General features: G+C 41.9%; 1 protein-coding gene across 4 annotated transcripts in view; it reads left to right on the top strand.

Annotated features, from left to right (window-relative positions):
- Nucleotides 1–390: 390 nt before the first annotated feature.
- Nucleotides 391–19,639, top strand: part of RBMS3 (RNA binding motif single stranded interacting protein 3) — a gene marked incomplete at both ends in the record, with an annotated part of 445,352 nt that continues 426,103 nt past the window's right edge. For 2 of the 4 annotated variants that reach the window (XM_082306039.1, XM_082306038.1), the window contains one exon: nt 391–499. In XM_082306039.1, coding sequence (XP_082162165.1) covers nt 425–499 — 75 coding nt within the window. The remainder of the gene's footprint in view (nt 500–19,639) is intronic. The other 2 variants (XM_082306037.1, XM_082306036.1) reach the window with 1 other exon arrangement.

Here is a 19,639-nt window from a genome sequence, read left to right as displayed (position 1 = left end):
AGGACGAGGAGAGCGAGCGGCTCTGCGGAGGTTTGGAGTTGCACTGTCTTCCCGGCTCCTCTCGCAGGACGTTTCCCTCCCGAGGCGGGCAGCGGGCAGCGCCGGAGGCACGCTGCCGCCAGCGGGGGAGGCGGGCTGCTCCGCCGCGGGCAGCCGGGCAGGGGGCTTCCACCCACCCAGCCCCACACACACGCACGCACGCACCCGCACCCCGCTCCTCACACACACACACACACACACCGATGTGCGTGCGTGCGCGGTGCTGGCTGCGCTGGAAGTAGCGGGCGGTAGACGGCGAGGAAGTCTCGGCAGCCTCCTCCGTCGCCCGGCGCTGTCAGGAATAGCGGCGTGAGAGGAAGAAAGGCCCTGGGGCACTACACCCTGCCAACGAGTTCCCTGCACCAGCCAGAAGGACTCCAGCTACATGGGCAAACGCCTGGACCAGCAGCCAATGTACCCCCAGTACACCTACTACTACCCCCACTATCTCCAAACCAAGGTAGGGGACGGCGGGGCCGGGCGCTTGGCGGGTGATGGGGAGCGGCGCAAATTGCGGGCTCGCCTCTTCTGGCTGGCGATTTTTTTTTTTTTTTTTTTTTTTTTTTCTTTTTCCGTCGCCTCCTCGGGTTCGGTGTCGCTCAGAGCCGAGCTGGTAGGCAGAAAGCAGGCGTGAGGGAGGCAGGAAGGTTACTGTCTGCCCTCCCCTTCGTTTCTTTATTTAATTTTTTTTTTTTCCCCCTCCCTCAAGGGCTGCTGGCGTCGGCTAATTCCTTTTATTGTTTGGGGAGACCGGTGTGGTTAACGCTATCGTAACACCGGGCAGGTAGCGTGTTTATTATGGTATAGGATAAAGATTGCTCTGGACAGCATCAGGCACGAAACGCTGTTTTGGTGGCTCATCCAGGGATTCTGCTGCTTATTCGGAGCTTAAAAGCATTTCGCCGTTAGAAAAGCTGTCTGTGGCAACTCAAACTTTTAATCAGCTGAGGAGGAGATGCTGTGGAGCTCGGAGGAGAGCTCGCAGCTAACCGACTGTAAATCTGGCGGAGTTTGTTTCAGTGCATTGCGCTGCTTTTAGTATTTCATTAAATATTGAGGGTGATACGTCTGCACTCTGTTGCATTTAAAAGGTCTGGAAACAGAGGGTAGCTACTTTTGGAGAGCGTATCCAAGCGCGCACGCTTCCTTTTTCTTTCTTCTTTTCTTAATAATTTTTCAAATGCCAGCAGACTGGAAAGCAGGCCTGCATCTCCGAGAGAGGCTGAGTGAAGTCGATGCTACCTGGCCATGAGTTAGTTAATTAAAGCTTTATTTTTCTAATGCCATTGTATAATAGTCTGCTCTCTGAAAAGATTTCCTGTGCGACCAAGGGACAGCAACAAAAGAAATCCCTAAACCGAAAGTTTGCAAACCCTGTTAGGACACTGTATTTAAAAAGGACAAAAAAAGGAGGGGGGGGGGGGTGGAAATACTGTTCTCAAGTATGACCTCACAGCCACAGATTAACAGTATCAGTCAATAAACTAACGACCTTTAGGGGTAAAAAAATTAGGCAGGGCGCACACACAGGCGTATGGCACTGCATGCACATATACACATTGTGCTTCTCTGGCAAATTTAACACATGGGACATTTGACGTGTGCGTCTGTGTGTGGTGAAGTGCCACGGGGGAGGCTGACTTCTCCAGACTTTTGGTTTGAAGCGTGTTGATCTGGCTGCAGTTCTGAAAGGATAAGTCATATTTCCTTGTTAATGAAATTACTTTCCCGTTAACCTTTATAGCCTGACTGCTGCATTATATAAATTAACTAATTGTCAAAACTGTGATTCAGGCTGGTTGGAGTTGCGATGACACCAGAACCACTCAATATGATTACAGCCTTGTAATTCATGGCAGGGTTACCTCTCGCTTCTTTGCTCTCCTATTTCTTTCACTGTATCGTGCAATTTTTTCTGGTATAAAATTTAGCCTTTTTTAATTTTGTATTTAGGAGTGATTTTTGGCTTTTTTTTTCTTTCTTTCTTATTTCCTTTCAAGGTCGATCTAAATTGCATTTTACCTTTGTGACCATTTAGTGTGTATTGTTGCTCTTGCAGCAGCAGCCCGTCACTAGCTTGACTGCAATATTGCCTATAGCTTTAACTGTTTGGGGGATTGGGGGACGTAGACTGATGCTATTCCTCAAAACCTGGCAAGCCAAGGACATGAAACAATTGATGGTGTTTTTTTGAAAGAACAATAGCCTCGAGTATTGGAGGAGAAATATTGGACATTCCATGCCTTTTACTCACGTAGCTTACGTTTTGCCAGTAGTCCTTATTTTTTTTTTTTTTCCTTTTTTGCTCATTTTTTTAACTTTTGTAAAATAAGTTTTTTGAGGAGATTAACCCTGTATTTGAGCTTAAAATAGTAACAATAGCTTTTTTGTACGGTGGCTTTTTTTAACCCAATGCTTTAAAAAATAAATTAAACGCACTTTTATAGCTGGTATATAAAATTATCAACCCCGTGAAAAGTCATGTGCATCTGTCGTTGCACACATGCACTGTTACTGTAAGGACAGGTAAAATTTCAAATTGGTGATACATTTTATATGGCATTAATTTTTCTTTTTTCCCTTGCTCTACAGTTAAGAGCATACATAAAACCTAAATAATAAACACATATATACACACATATATATATACACACGTGTGCAAGTATTTCTCTTCTATAGACCTTACGAGTTTAGAGCAGTGCAGACAGGCAGCATCTGGATTTTGTTACCTTAAAGCTAGTCATCAGCTTCTGGGACATTTTAAAGCAGTTAGATCCATTGTATGTCTAAAGCTAATAGTCGGGTAATCAAATAACGTTGTGGTGGAGAGCTGTATCTTTTATCATGCCTATTAGAGCAACACATATTAATAAACCCCTGTATGATTCCAGCTGTCCTGTGAGCTCCGGCTTTTTATTTTCCAAAAAACGCTCTTTGTACCGAGCATGGTAGGATTCAGCTCTCCAGAAAGAATGTGGTTTTATGCTCATAGTCATGCATGCAGAGGGGGGGTGCGTTCATTTGCAATTAAGAAAGAAATTCTAGGCTTTCTTATGGCATTTGCGTACAGCCTCTGAAACACAGAAGGGCAGCGCGTTCAATGGGCAAAGTTTGGAAATCTGTGTTCCCTGGCGCGTTTGGGTGAAGCGCTGCTTTTGCTTCGCTTGTTTGGTGAAGTTGTCTCGGCTCTTCTTCGAGAAGTACCGCGTTACTGTACATCACGTCCTTCTCACGGGGGAGCGCGGAGCTGCGCAAGATCTCAGTCTACACTCTGTGTTTGTGTCTTCTAACGTAGCTAGCGTGTTGTTGTGCAGAAATGGTGTAAATGAATAGCTATATGGGTAATGGGATTATAAATAGAAAAAATGGATTCCATATGTTTGTCTGATTGCTTCAAGTTTTTAGTGTTTTGTAGCCTTTTGTGGAACGTGAAGCACGCACTCTTATTATTCAATTTACTTGTGCTCCTTCATTATCAGATGCCACCGCTGAAGCTAAAACTTTAATTACAGGTTTAGACAAACCCGTTGTCATCCAGAAAAGAAAAGGGAGGGGAAGGTCAATTTTTACGAGACAATTGCAAGGAATTTAACGTGTCTCTTAAGGACAAGCACTGAGTTTGAGGAAAGACATAACCTTATTTTTCTCGTTTTGGCATGACACTGTCTGACAACTGCAGTTTGAAAGTATAGTGTTGGAACTTCTTTTGGCAGATCCGGAGAGCGGAGTCCAGTTGTCCTAGGAGTTTATTTCAGAATAAACATTTTTTGGTTACTGTTGTAAGTGAAGGATAGTCTTGTGTTCTTGCTGCAAAGAATATTGCACAGAGGTGGTTCAGCTTGTGTGTGTCTGATGAGAATCTATAGTAGTTTTTTGTTTTATTTTGAGACGTTAAATAAATTTCCTTGCATCCTTGCTGATGGTGTAACTACTCAAACAACTGGTTTACAGGAGTATGTTGTAAATTGTCACATATGAAATGGTAATGATGCCAAATCTTGCATTGTGGTCTGAATTTATTTCTTTAGTTTCTTGCTTGCCAAAGCAAATTCTTTTCTCTTCGCCGTTTTACCCAGTGAAAAACAAAACTAAGCACCATGAAATGTCATGTAATGATGTGAAAAAGGGGGAAAAATATTAACCGAACTATTTGAATATATTTGAAAGAGCCTCTTTAATTGAGTAGACACTGTGTTTTATCTTTGTCCTCTGCAGCTTATGATTAGACCTAGAGCTGGGGTAAGCTCTCTCTGCAAGCAGTCTACTGAAAAAAACCTGAATGACTTGGGTAGAAAGGAGGAGGTGCCACAGTTACCTGCCGACAGGAGTTGTTTGGTTTACGATCTCTGTACCTGCATTTGGGGTAAAAAATATGCCAGTTTAGCAGCTATTGCCGTGCAGTTTGCTTTCATGCATTCTCCAGATATTTCCTATCTATTAGTCGTGGTTCGGGTTTGGTAGTTTAATTCTCATGGTGTTGACTCTTTCAGCCTTCTGACTGGGCAGCATACCCCAAACGGAGAGGCGGCGTTTACTGTACCCACGATACCTCTTCATCTCTATATGCCTGATGCACCTGTGAACACATGCAAAAGGAAGAAGTGTGATTTCCCAGCACATACGTGAATAAAGTCCTGTCTCTATGGATGTGAAAAGCATGCAGACTGGGCTGCAGGCAAGAGTGGCTTAATGAGCATGTCCGTGAAGTGACAGATACGCGGCCCAGCTGAGGAAAAAACAATTGGGAAATTCAAACAGGTGTACTCAGAAGAGTTTAAGCTTGATAAAGTCATTTTACAGGTACACATTTGGGTGTGTGTACGTGTCTTGTTTCCTTTTTGCCGTTTTTAGGGCATCCTTTGGCACGAAGGAATCGGGGACCTCTTTCAGGTGGCGTGCCATGAGCACGCCTCGCTCCATCAGCCTCTTTTAGAAGGTGTATTTTCGGAATTGGCGCAAAGCTCTTGCCTCTCTTCACCTTGTACCTACCAATCCCGTGCTTTTTTGTCACTCACGTTTCTGTTTAGCGGGTTTACCGCATTCCCCACGTTTGGCCATCTGGCCATACAGAAGGCCTTGAAGAAAGTGTTCCAGATACGGAGATGCCTGACAGGGCTTCTCTGGCTGGTAGTGTTCAGATTGTGTTTGGTGCCTGGTGTGAAGCAGGGGTCAGGTGTAAGGAGTAATTCATCAACCACACACTGATTTCAGGCTGCATTTCCAACCATCTGCAGCTTGGATTGCTGCCAGAGCTCAAAAGTCTAGCTGGAGCCCATGTGATCGTGCCAAAGTAAAGGCAAACACTTGCAAATAGAGAAATGCATTTCTAGGAATGAAGTTCGTTTGCACTTAGCCCCTGTTTGATTCAGTACATTGCAGCGTGTTTTAAATGCCTCCGAGAGCTGCCCGAAAGAAATATGAATTCGTTTAAATCCCACCTAAAATATTTAAGCCTGGCTGTAATTTTGATGGAAATATTAACATCTAACTCTAGTATTTTGCCGGTTGCTTTAAACAATAAGGAAGATAAAAGTTACTTTCTTCTGAAAAATGCAGAAATATATGAACTCGTTTGTTTTCCATTTCTGTTTGCCATTTATCCTTACATGCTGGGATAAAAATACTTTTTCTGCTGTAAGGGACACCATGATACATATTAAAATAATGTGGAATCTCTTAGTTGATCTTCCTTTCATGTGTTGTCTCAATGCAAGTCTGTTTAGATTTAAAAAACCAAAAAAAAAAACCCCCAACCCCCCCCAATAACTATGGGAAAGGAAAGTTCAAATTTTTACTCTTTTGAATATTTGTGTGTTACTGTATGCTACGGAGATTTATTTTGCAAGCATATATTTTATTTCCATAACAGAAGATGGAAGTTACAAGCATTTGCCAGATTAGGCTACATAGATCTTGCTGAGGCAAATGCTGTGTGTTAACAATTACTATTTAGAATGCCTTATACAAGGTGCCCCTTCAAAAGTAAAGTACAATGCTTCAGAACTGGTCTGGTTTGGTTTTTAATGCATGGGGGCCTTTCAAAGTAAGCGTGATGGTATATTCGCACTTTAATTCAAGTATCTTGGTAAAAATCATCAGACTGTCAGTTCTTAAATTTCCATGAATTAAAAACCAGATAAGAAGAGATGTGTTCCAAGTAGGATGCCTGAGTTCATTTCAGGTCTTGCTGTAAGTAGCCTGGATAGTGTTCCCTTTGCATATAATTGCAAGCAGGGTTTTGTAATTATTTTTTTTTTTTTTTTTTTTTTTTTGGTGTGGGGGAAGTGGGTTTGTCACTATCTATACTCCAGGCAGGGACTTTGAGTTCACTTGCAAACAGGCCCATTCCGGAGTGTCCAGGAAGAGAAGCAGATTTAAAAAAAAATGAGTGGGCTGTTTTTATTATTATTATTTTTCTGTTTTGTTTTTCTTGAAGAAAAGTCTTTTAATGTTAGAAATTTTATGTAGAGGAAAATGGTTGATGTGTCTCCAGAACTTGCTTCCAGTGCTGCATTAAAACTGTGTTTTGTAACAGTCTCATCAGCTACAGCTGTATGTGATTAAATAGTGTAATATCAAAAGCATGTGTGAATAAGAGCTTTTATGATATAGTTGTTCCATACCAAAGACTGCAGATGGGCAGAGAAGGGAGACAGAGAACAGCGATTTACTCGGATATTGTCACAGCCGATGTTGTGAGTGTTTGTGTAGTGATGTTTTGCAGTTGCTTTCCCACTCGTATGGGCAAGACTGAGTGATGGAGGGAAGTTTAGAAGTAAACACTTTCACACAGAGAGCTACTCTAAATGTGCGAGGTATCAGCCTGAAAATGGTGTCTACTGATGCAGAATGACATACCAATATTTTAAGTAGCTGATTAACAATAATATTATCGACTAGAAGTTATAGCAAGAGGGATCTGTTCTGCTTCCGTTGAAAAATCAATGAAAGAGCTTCCGTTGTCTTCAGTAAGGCAGAATCAGGCCCACAAAGCACATACTGTTCTCCATGGCAAAACCGGGACAGCTGAACAATATGCAGGTTTAAAAAAAAAAAACAAACAAACAAACAAAAAAAATAACCAGATTACAAAAGAAATAAGAGCTGTCTATCAAAATGATTCTACATCGTACGAGTGGGTGAGGACATACCTCACCTGATATTTAACAGCATTTTGGGTTTTCTATGGCTATAATTTCTATTTAATGTTATTTATTGGGATTTATAATTTTAGAGAATGAGCAGCAAAAACCAGATGCTCTGTCTTTCTGTCCATTTCTTTCTCTGCCACAGTTGAGATTTATGATTTATATGTAGCGGAAGTCTGATTGCCATAGGAGATGTCTCGCATGGAGCCCAGTGCCTATAATGAAGACCAGCAATTTCTGTGAGAGAGTAAGCGTGGTTAATCCACAAAAAGTAAAGGATAGAGCGGAGAGCTGGGTTTGCTTTTATTTATATAATTCTTAAGATAAAAATACTGTGTAGCCTCTTTGAAATTTGAAACAAGTTAGTTTTCTGTGTAGATCTTTTCCGAGGTCAGTGTTTCTAAACAGAGAAGTGAAGCAAAGGTTGCTTGTCCTATCTGTAGTTGCAGATTGGAGGCTCCTGTTGAATTCTTCGGCCTTACTGTCTTTTTGATTTTGTTGGTTTACAGCAAAGTCTAATCTCTTCTCCTAGAAGTTTTTATTAGCTGAAAAATTTTTCAGGCCTGACACTGTCAAATAAGAGAAAAAGATTGTTTTTCCTCCTTATGCATGCAAAGACTTTTTTTTTTTTTCTTCTTTCTTCGTCTTCCTTGTTTGTTTCTGTGCTTGCTTGCTTGCAACCATGGTGGGAATAAATTCCCTCCCTGCTTATTTGTTGTAAAGTCAACTTCAGTATCAAATGTGGTCATTTATTTAAAAAGTAAATATTTACATTTTTAAGTGTTTCATTTGTGGTAAATTTATGCAGATGAAATTGTTTGGACAGATTTTCTATAAGGGTTCCTCTGTTAATTGTATTGACTTCATTCAGATGTAAGCAAATGAAATAAACCACCTGACTTACATAGATCATAGTAGAAGCCCAAAGACGCGTAAGAGTGCATGTTTACGATGTAAAGCTCTCTGATACTTTGTTCCTTGTCGGTGTCTCCATGACACATGTTTTATGGATGGTACCATGTGGTTGATGATGATTTATGGGCTGTCATGTAGTGGAAGTGATGTCACTCCTCTGTGATGCAAATTTATTCAAGAAGAAAAGTTGTTGAACAGATTCGTATCCCCCCTCCCCAAGTATAAATCAAGCAGCAGTTTGTTCTTATTCTGTGGGTGCATTAACAGACTAAATGCTGAAGCTGCCATTAAATACTCCCATTACTCCACTGCAGAGCATGGCCGAGAAGAGCGGGAGAGTCTTACGGGTGGACCGGCGTGATGTTGTTTTATTTAACTGATTGCTCATTTGGCTTCTGTCCCGCTCCCTTCCCCACCCCCTTTCACAGCCCTTCCTCTGCCCAGCTATATTTAGAGACCAGCCAGGCTGAGCCATTCCAAGCTCAGTATCGATGCTGCGCGGGAGCCTGACCTTTCCGCATGCGGCCTCGCGCCGACGAGAGGCAGCAGGGCTGGATCAACCACCGAGTCCCGTTTGACTTCCCTGCGAGAAGCTCTCTGGTTATTTGAAACAACATGCGATGCGATCTAGTTGCCTTCCCGGGTGAGAAGCTGGCACCCCTCACCCCAGGGCTACTGGAGGGTGAGAGGCGGATCGAAGATGCAGTGGATAGGGCAGAGGGCTGTTTTGGACGCACGGTGCCAGAGCTGGCAAAACCTTGAGGTGGTGCATTGGTGACCTGCGAGATAAAGGGAGATTAGGGGACTTTAGATGGAGGTGTTCCGCCAGCAGAGGAGATAAGGGAGCTTGATGTACCGCTACATCGCAAAAGGTTTTTAAAGCTAGGTATCCATAGTTACAGCAGGAGAGTTAAAATCTAGATCTCAGGGACTCACCTGGTGTAATGTCCTCCTTCCCTTTAAAGAAGAAAGTATTTGGCAGTTCTTAAAGCTGGAATGATGTGCCTGTGTGAATTCCCTGGTGCTCGGAGAACTGCCTGTTTAAAGTTTGCTCTATTTTCCCCTCTTGTTCTAATTTTTCCGGCTGCAGAAAAAAAATGGCATTGCAATTCTTAGCCATATAAGGGACTTGTTAGTTTCTTTATGTGGTTGGGAATTGTTTCTCCTTTTGGTCTTCAAAGGCTGTTGCTGCTGAGTTTGCTTTAAAGGGAAGGAACTACTTCTTGCTTAGACAAAGGCTGCAATCCTTATTTCTTCTCTTTCTCACATCTCTCTGACCTTTTATTTGGGGACATGCGTATAAATAAATTCTGCTTGTTGGTATCGTGCAAATTGATGGATGCTCTTACGAAGAGAGAAGCATAATGGGCGATGCAGTCTTCATTTCTGTTCTCTCATGTTATAGTGATGAATTTGGTTTGGTGCCAGTTAGTAAGTACATGACCTTTTCCCTACATCTTTTGATTCATGACAGGGGGTGTCAGAGCTGTGTTAGCGGTCTCTCGTTTCAGCTTTTAACAAACTATGAAATATTAAAAGTGAATTAGGTCACTTGGAGCTCGGCTAATATGTCTGTGATGCAGGAGGGTGATTTCATATTAATGAAGCACGACACACAAAATACAAAATTCAGATTTTTGTGAAAACACAAACAGCAGTGATGTATCATTCGTAAGTCAGAATATTTTATCTTGAAAATGTTGTCTTTTTAAGACAAACCAAACAAGATATTTTGCAAAGATGGTGTTATGGGCAGCATTCGTTTAGTGTTCATTCCAGAAAATCATATCTGCCTTTCAGCCTAATTAGAGCTAAGTTTTTCAGGGTATTTAATTTAAGATCAAAACTGCCAAGAAGACTTCTTTTAGTATCAGCTGAGATGTGTCTACACAGCTGTCGATGTTCTGCTCAGCTGATACACACAAACCGATAATCTACCATATGTAACTGAAAGGTATAATATATACCGGTTTCGTGTGCAAATGACACTTCTGAAATTGTTTAGTGGAGGGGAGACTGGTGATGAAAAGAGCTGTGAACAGTACAATGAATAAGGTAAAGAATAGAACCGATAGCTCTTATACAAGTCCCTGCCTGGTTTTGCATTCATGAAAACTACCTTTAATACCGCTCTATACCTGAAAGACATCAGAAAAAAGTCAGAAGCACTGCAGTCCTTCAGATGTTTGACAAAGCGTGCAGTAGGACTTGGTAAACTGAATGCTTTACCTAGGCTGTATTAAGATGACGTTTACTGTGTCAAGGTAGAGCTGCACTAAGTACTGTTAAACAGTCGTTCGTGCAAACAAGCATAAAGCAGACGTATTGCTGTGGCCTTTAGCAAAGCAGCTGGGAGCTTTCTGCCTGGGAGAGCGTCGCACTCATCGGATTTCGTGGTTGTGCTCTTTGTATCTCTTTGGAGCTTTTGCATCCTGAAGAAACACTGGGCTTGATCCAAATATTTCCAGTAAAAGTGTCCTTTTTGGTGGTGCTTTTACTATGGGTGCTGGCTGGTGGTGCAAGATGGGATAATAATAAATCTGGCTGATGTGTGGTGACTTCAGGGTGGCAGTAGTGGTATACGCTGATCCCACCTGTCTGTCGCTGTCTCACAGATAGAGGTGTGCAGTGCACTGAGTCATCTTGAATTTTGAGATTACGTCTATAATTCCCGTCTCTAGAAACAGCCGTGAGAAAGCTGTAGACTACTGGCCCGCCAGGACATACTTGTTATCTGTATGATTTAGAAGCCTTGCCGGCCACTCAGTTTCTGCTTTATATCTCTGCCATTTTACAAAATCACTGTAATTGTATACAGTTGTCCTTGCTCAACGTGCAATTTCCTGTAGTTTGAAAAGCTTTCAGCATAAGATTGTCTAAACTTAATAGCATAAACATTAATTTACTGTGTTAGATGGGTTATTGGGTGTTTTTAGCATGCATAAGTCTGGCAGTAATTGTGCTGGACAGAAGAAATAAGTTTTGTTTCCTTCACTTTCTGCCCTGCTTTTACTTAAATGGATCCCTGGTGATGGTAATACTTAGCATGTAGCAGTCATTTCAGTTTTCAGTGGGCTGTATAAACATTAACTAATCTTCAGAGCCCATTCTGAGAGGTGCCTTAAACACCTTATTTGCTCATGTAATGGCTGCATTCAAATAATGGCCTCAGCCTCCAGAAGCCTATACGGATTATCGAGCGTTTGGGGATAGACTGGTGTAGCATCTACACCTTTTCTTTTCAGGCAGAACCTGGAGGTTGCTGAATGAATGTTGTTGCTGCTTTATGAGCAAATGCAGTGTGTGAGTGGTATAAGAGTGGAGGCAAAGCTGGGAAAATAAAAGGAAAACATTTGCAGAAGGTGGCATGTTAATCTCTGGTTATCCAGAAGTGCTAAGTACCCACAACTCCAAGAGAGGGAGGTCTCAGAAACATTTGAAGCCAGACCCAGTATGGCTCCTAGATAGGGCATCCAGAATTACAGAGCACTTCGAAAAATCACTTACCTGAAGTGAGCACCTGAACCAGCCTAGCTGGTTCAACGTTACGCCTTCCAGCCCTTGAGCCTTTCTGTTGGGGAAGAGGAGGAACGGAGCAGGGTAAAAGGAGGCGCTTTCTGGAGGAGAGGAATTCCCTGTTGTTTCAGTGTTGGGGAGGGTGGTTGTCTGCAGTCCTACTAAGGTGCCCAGGTGAAAAGGACATTTGTGGTGTGTGACCAGTGATGTGAGGGGCAGATCAGGGCCCAGCTTGCACTGTTGTAGAGATTCAAACAGTGCTTGGCCCAGATTTTTCCAAAAGACATGAAAAACTTAGCGGACACCTAGGTAAGGATGTAAAGGGCTACTTCATCCTTCCACGTAACAGAGGGAAAAACCCTTTCAAAGGGTGCCCGCGCACAGCCCTCAGCCTTGCTGGCCCTTGCGGAGCCTTCTGTCAGGCCCTGATGGGAAGGGTATTCGAAATGATTGCCACAATTTGATCAACATCATGTAAGGACTGGCCTGTGTTTGAGTCCTTCAGGGTCATTTTTCCAATCTACAGCACCCTGTTAATCGTCAAGGGAATAGCAAAGAAGTTATTTACGGGTAGGTGTTAGCTAAATAGTAGTTGATAGATACAGATTCATCAGAGCCAACTGGCTTTGGTTTTCTCGTGCCTGACGTTATGTGTCTTGCCAGCACTTATTTTAGATTTTTTTTGTTGTCATTACTTTTTTATTCCTCTCATCTTGGCTTGTAACATGATCATATGTGCTTCCCTTACTGTTGTGTTGGAAGTAGCTGCATTTTTAAAAATTACAGCTTGTTTGACTCAAAGGTACATTGTGGATGGGAGAGAAATGGGTGATATTCCTGATGCTGATAACTTCTTATGTCCCAAGGGTTTTGTTTTAAATATGTGAAAACACTACAAACAAGGGTGGATTATTGGTGTTTTTAAAGCAGAACAAGGAACTGTGCCAATGGCCACAAAGATGTAGATTGTGATTTTACAATACGACTTGAGGAATGAAGTATGACTGCCATGCTCCAACAACAGCCAATGAAGTAGACTGCATTTATGCTTCATCTCTCCTGGTCTTTTAGCAAGGGAGTAAATTATTAGTTGTTTATTATTTCTTAACCTTCAGTGGGTGACTTCCTTTCTGTGCTAGTCAGCTATTCTGGGGTAGAGATATGTGAACTTTATTTCCTTCCTCCTCTTTCCCACATTCTGATTTGCTCTCAGGAGAGATTGTCAGGTAAGTTCGTGCTTTCTTTTTAACCAGCCCGAGTGGCAAAGAGGCAATCGGATGCTTAGGTGACAAGGACAGACCTTGAAAAGGCTGAGGCATGAGGTGTGGGCACCATTAGCATGAAAAGAATGGCAGGAAAGCCAGAAGCCTTATTTTTATTCTATGATTTGTCCATCTTCTGTGATTTAGCAAATCTACCTCTTTACCATTTTCTATCAGTTTTGGATTTTTTCCCCCTTATTTTGTTTTTTTTTTCTCATCCTTTTAAAAGCTCTTCTGGTTCTCATTTTTCTTTCACCTAATGCTTATGTGTATGTCATGGTGCTTGTTCTGCCGTTTGACCATCACTTTTTTTTTTTTTTTAATATAGATATTGCAATTGTAATTCCTAAGCCAGTGATACTCTTCTCCTCTTTATTTTTTTTTGATGGTGTTTTACTGTTTGCCGACTGCCTCTGACTGTGCAGTTCTGTTGTGCTGAGCTGCATACAAAACCAGGGTAAGAGATAGTCCCTGCCTGCAAGAGTTTATGAGCAATGTAAATAAGGCAGGCTCACAAAGGTGGGTAGGAGCAGAAGCAAAGTGAAGTGCCTAGTGGGAGGTTGCACTGCAGAGCAGTGCCAGGACCTGGATGGTAGACGGTAACTAGTGTCTGTTGTTCACCCATATACTGTGTGCTACTCCATCACCTTGGGAATGAGTCACTCTGCTTTCCCAGTTCATGCATTGCTAATTTTTTTTTAATTTTCTTTCCTAATATTTAGGGTTGCAGTTGCATGCATTCAGTTCACAACTACCTTTATGATTCCCTGGGCTTTGTCTGGGCTTTGATTTCTCCATCCTTGCTGTTTGGTGGCCGTTGTCCCATGCGTTGCTGTCTGGCAGATTTTGGGAGTTGGCACCGAAGCAAAGGAAGCTGCGGTGCTCTGGAGGTGCCTGTGTCGGCATGCTGGCGCTTCAAAAATAAAGCCTTAGCTGATGTTGCTGGCTGGCTTCGTGGGGAACGAAATGGAACTGGACAAAAGAGCAAAGCAGCCGAGGTCAGTGTGAGACAGCAAGTCTATTCCCAGCAGATGAGAGCTCTAGAAATATCATGGTGTGCAATGGCCGGGGGCTCACGCTCAGTGAGGATTAGAGTTGGTATTTTTTCATACTTGCTTCCCATTTCTCTAGGGCTGTAACGTTGCAGGAGAGCCGTGTTTCCCACAACTGTTCAGTGCTTTTAAAAAGTAAATACTGTGGGGAAAGGGATGCATATGTCTTGCACATCAGCAAGTAGGCTGAAATTTCAAAGGGACAGTGCTTTGTACAGTAGCTTGGGGCCTCAGAGTCAGAAGTGCTGGTCACCTGCAGCTCCTATTAACTTCAACTAGAACCGTATGTACTTGCACTTTTGAAGGCCAGGAGCTCCTTAGGGCTTAAATGTTACTTTTTTTTAATAGCAGTTACAAGCTGACAGGGAAATCTTCTCTCACTTTTACTGTATTTTTCTTAGGGGGGAAAAAAAGGGGGCTGGGAGACCAAGGGAAGAATTTTTTTTTACAGCAGTGATAGAATGTATTTCTAAAAGCAAATACTTCTGTATCTCTTACAGGTAACACTTCATATTGTTAGCAGCATAATGTTAATTATTTAAATAACTTTATTGTTTGTTTGCCTTTGGCAACTTGGATAATGAAGATGGACATAATTTCTTCCCTTATATCTTTTTAATTTTTAAAAATCTTGTAGTGTTTGGGATGCAAGGGCTGTCAGAAAATGATTATTTGCTTAGACGAGGAGAAATGTGACAGAAGCTTCTCTAGCAGTTAGGTGGAGTTTATGAAACATGCATTTTGAAAAAATACTCACTGCTTTGGTCTGTTACCAGCTCTCATAGTTATATTAAGTGGCAGGAATTTATTATTCCTAAAGGTACATTAGTTCAAAAGGATCTACATTTTCAGTATGTGTGTTTCGTATATGTACCGATTTTTATCTCCCTCTAGATTGCAGAGAAAAGCTTGAATATCTGACCCGGGTGCGCCTAAAAGGCTCAAAAGGCACACCAAAAAAGCAGAATGCAGTCTTCTGGAAAGCTTGGGATGTATCAGCCAGCCTCACCAGGGCTCCCTAGGTTTAGATGTAGGTTGCAGTCCTGAGTATTTCTTGAGTTTATAGACTAAGGTTTGTGCGTTAGCACTCAGCTGATGATCATTGACTTTTTTTTTTAATTAGACATGTATTTTGAAATTCTGGGTTTGTTTTTCACATTGCTGCTGAGTGCTGCTGTATCTGTTGCTTACTCAGCATTAACAGTGGGAAAATCCAAAGCAGACTATCTAGAGGAAAAACCTGTGCCTGATTTCTTTAGTCGTATTAATTTTCTTCCCATTGTTGTTGGTAGGAGTGATTTACTGACAAATGGGGTGCCCATGTCAGGAGACTGACAACTTGTGAGGAGCTCTCCCTTTGGGCCCCATCCTGCCGTCCGGGTGTGCTCGCAGCAGAACGTCGCTCTGTGAGCAGCTCTGCTGAAACCGCAGCACTGCATACGCAATGAGGAATTATTCAGCGGGAAGAGGACTGGCAGAATTTGGCCTTTAGGAAAGAAATTTCATTTTGTGAGTGTATTACAAACAATAGAGAGTTAAGAGATGAAAAACTGCCACTACATAGAAAAATAATACTGTTTCAATTTAAGCCTTGGTTTAGTAAGTTTTCCTGGAAAGAAACTTGTTCCTGAGGGCATTTTATCTATTTTTCTCTCTCTTAGGGTTTTATACTGCTGCCCATCACTGTGGTATCTGAATGCTTTCTATACAGAGATTGATAGCAACTTTGAAGTCCCTGGTGAACTCTGCAATCTTTGGCACATCTTTCTTTAGGGGGTTGAGAAAGTATGTTGGGTGGGATTTTTCAGGTAAAATATCAGTCTTATTTAATTTTACATTATAATAGTACAGTAGTTTTTTTAAATTATTGCTTTGGGAGATGTTATTAAAGTTTTTCATTTTTCTTCCTGCTCCTTTTTATGATTTTACTGAGGTTCTAGGCTACAAGAAGCACCATTGTTCAAGTCAGAATAGATTACTGACTTTTAAAAATGTGTTTTCCTAAATGTCACATCAAGCAGATAAGGGACAAGTTATCAAATATCTAGTGTTACAGAGGTTTTCTTTTGTGTTCAATGTTATCTAGATTGTTTGAAAAACATTCAAATAATATTTACATTTTTACAGGTGATGCATACCAGTTCTGTATCAGCTCATGAGAATTGTTAGATGCAGTCTTTTATCTTTTGAAACGATTCAAGTAAATGTGTAAATTAGTAGATAGGAATAAATTCTTAAAACTAGCAAGATTACAGTGAGAGGATTTACTAACTGGTTTGGATATTCAGTTCTGAACCATTTCAGTATTAGTCTTGTGTGGCTAATCTATCTATCCAACTATGTAATCTGTCTGTTTAAACAAGGTACTTAGCTCTTCTCAAATAATTTCAGAGAAATAAAAATAACATCATTGTTTTCTCTGTCTTTTTTGCCAGTCTGTCAGAGAAATACCTTGATTAGTTTATACTCGGTTTATATGCATGGGTACCTTCCTTGGATGCGAACAGTAAGAAATTCTTGAAGAAGTTCAAGTTATAGCAATGAGTCCTGTGGTTAATTCAGAAGACGACTGGTCCTCTTGTTGTTCCTTTGTTGTTGTTTTTCTTTTTTAACCTCGCGTGATTGTGAGCTCCAGATATTAGAGCAAACTTGTAGACCTGTCCTGCTGCCAACATTTATGAGTGCCTCCCCATTGCTTCCTAGTGAAGAGAGATGTCTCTGGTAACTTTTGACTGAGAAAGGGTGCTGGTGGTAGCTAGAGAGAGTTGAAAGTAAGCCACTGAATATTAAGGCAGGGGTTTGAACTAGACTTCATTTAATGGGCAATTTGTGGAGAAGGAGGAATTCTGGTAGAGTCCACGAGAAATGGGGAGAGCAGGGAGGATAATCTTGCAGTGAGAAGTTTGTTTTATTTCCTCGATGGTCTTGATAGTATTTTGTTAGAAGGTATACAGTATCAGAAGAGACCTCAAGAAGTCATCCAGACCATCCTTCCTTCCTCAGAGGTGCAATCAAGTGCGTTTACAGTATCTCTACCAGGCATTCCTCAGTCAGTGGCTTGTATTATAATGAGACATGAGGAATTCCTACCTCATGGTGAGAGGCATGGCTGAGGAAGCTGCTGAAGCCCTCACCCTCTGGTTAAAGAGGTTCTGCTACCTCCCCAGGTACCTCATCCAGTGTGCTAATAATTTTATAGTGGGGGCGGGGGGGAAGGCAAATTTGTCTGGTTCTTTCGTTTTTGTCCATTAAGGAGGGCTTGCTGTCCCTCCCCTGTAAACACACTTCATTCTGCATAGAATATATGGAGGTGAAGGAGCAGGGTCAACTCGGGAGTGACAGCTCCATCTGAAATGTCTTAAACTATTATTTTTTTATAATACACTTTTTTTTTCTGCAGTTGTTGTTTTAACTTCACATACTCTTCAAAGGTATTAAATATGTATTATCACATGTTGAAGTCACAGTTTTTAGCAGTGTGTTCAAGAAGCCAGTTTGTCTATTCTTGTTCCAAAAGCTGTGTAGCCTTCTCTTATTTTTACTATTGAGTGCCCATTAGATTTGGTGAGAGCGACTGGGTGCGTAATATTTTTGGAAATCAGGCCATCGAAGTATACTTTGGTTATAAATAACTGTGAGCTAATTAGGTTTTAAAACGATAACGATTCACAACCAAAGTGCATCTTTCTTGCCTTTCACTAGTAAAGAGACTGGGTCAACTTGGATGAATTCCTCACTGGCGTGGATGGCGTACCCGCGTCTCAGTACGTTCTTTGAGCAAGTTTCTTTTTTGAGGACTGTGAGTCAGCAGGGTTTTGAAGTGCGTGAGTCATAGACAAACCAGCTGAATGATGGTTACCAGGTGGGTGGGGGAAGCAAGGATTTTATTCCGGGAAGGTGTAAAAGCAGACAGAGGCCAAGTCTGGAGGTGAAAGAGGCCGCGGGATGAAAGGCATTAACTGATAGGAAGCACTGAACCGGTGTTTGACGCTGGCCGCTCTTCGTGGTTCGCTGCAGCAATGCGCTTCCTCGTGGCTCTGTTTGATGCTCCTGTGAGAAGGCTGTGCCTTTCCTGGGGAACAGACTTCCCAAATGAGCAGCAGCTAATCCTGACAGATAATAGAGGAACATAACTTTGCTGGGAGCCAGCTGTTTCTATCCAGGAGTTAGATTTCTGACCAAAAGAGAAATGGGGCTAGTCTGTGCTTCAGCCCTTTCATTCATACGGAGTGTAAAACTTTAACATGTCTCTGGCTGGGACAGGCAGCATCAAGCGTTCCAGTGCAGAACGGATTAGCGTGCCAACCTCTGAAATCAGAAACAACAGTATTGTCTGATGAATCTTCTTGTAGGGCTTAGAAACAAGAACACAAACCACATGAAAACATCCCGTTCTGGATAATCCCATTTACTGGTTGGTAGAAGACCAGAACGCTGCTCCGGAGCATCCCTTTGTGTGTTTCTCATGCGTTCCTGCAACTCCTCAAGTTGTAACAGAGTTTGAAATGAGATTTCCCTTGAGGTGTGGGGATTTTTTATTACACAATATTTTGTAGTTCAACAGGAAACCAGAAAATAGGACTGTATATCATTGCCACCAGAGTTACTGCTGACCATGTACCTCTGTATATTAGGAGATAGTGACAAAATCTGAATTTTTGGGATACACTCAACATTTTTGTGTGTGATGGAGTGTCTTCTCAGAGTGCAATAGCAGAAATGCTGTCAGTCAGAGACCTTTGGAAGGGACTGAAGAGTGGTGGCTTAACCATCAAGCTGCTTGCAACCCTGGCTCTCTTTCCCTTCATCCCAGTACATTCAGATAGCCTAGCAGAGAGAGTAAAGTAAACTTCAACTGATAGTATCCTGGAGTGTTCAGAAACTGAAGAAGGAAGCTGTGGTCACCAGATTCCAGCTGTCTTGTTTCCTCTTCCAAATGAAAAGGCCTTTATCAGGATAGGGTATATAAATATTTTTCAGTGCAAGCTCAACTCATTCTAAAACTATTTTGATTACAATGTTTGTATTATCTTGATTTCGGATCTAGAAAATGTGAGACACTGAACTGAAGGCTGAGAGGCAATCTGATATACCCTTTATAAGAAATACAGAAAGAAATTTATCCAGCCTAGTATAACAAAGAAAGAGCCAATGGCTGAAAGTTGAAGCCCGTAGAATTCAAGAGATGACACGGTGCATGTTTTGAAAGGTAATGGTAATTTACTGCTGGAACAGATTGCAGAGGGATGCAGCCGATTTCCCTATCACTTGAAGTCTTTAAATCAACATTGGGTGTCTTTCTCATTCATCCTCAACTTGCTGTGTTCAATCCAGGGGTTACTGGGTGATATTTGATGGCTTCTGTTATGCAGAAGGTCAAACTAGATTATCATAATGGTCCTCCAGGCCCGAAAATGAGGGTCTGTGAGCTGCGTCTTCTTGTGTTTTGTGAGTAGCAAATTCAATTGCTAGTGGTAATGGAGGACATGCAGAGCCAAATCTCAGATTGAATCTACGTGATGAGGAGAGTAGATGTGCATGTGAGAGACACCTGGCTTCCCTAGCTTCTGTGTTACATCAAGTTAGATTTCCTTACAGTCATGCTCACTTACCTACACCCTGCCTCTCACTTGACCCATTGCATCTCGGGGATTCTCGATGGCATAAATTGCAGACTGAAACGGTAAAAGGAGGGAGGATTCAGGAC

The sequence above is a fragment of the Platalea leucorodia genome, assembly GCF_965183815.1.
Source record: "Platalea leucorodia genome assembly, chromosome: 1".
Lineage (NCBI taxonomy): Eukaryota > Metazoa > Chordata > Aves > Pelecaniformes > Threskiornithidae > Platalea > Platalea leucorodia.
The sequence above is the reverse complement of the archived record's forward strand: the minus strand, read 5'-3'. Positions and strand labels throughout refer to the sequence as shown.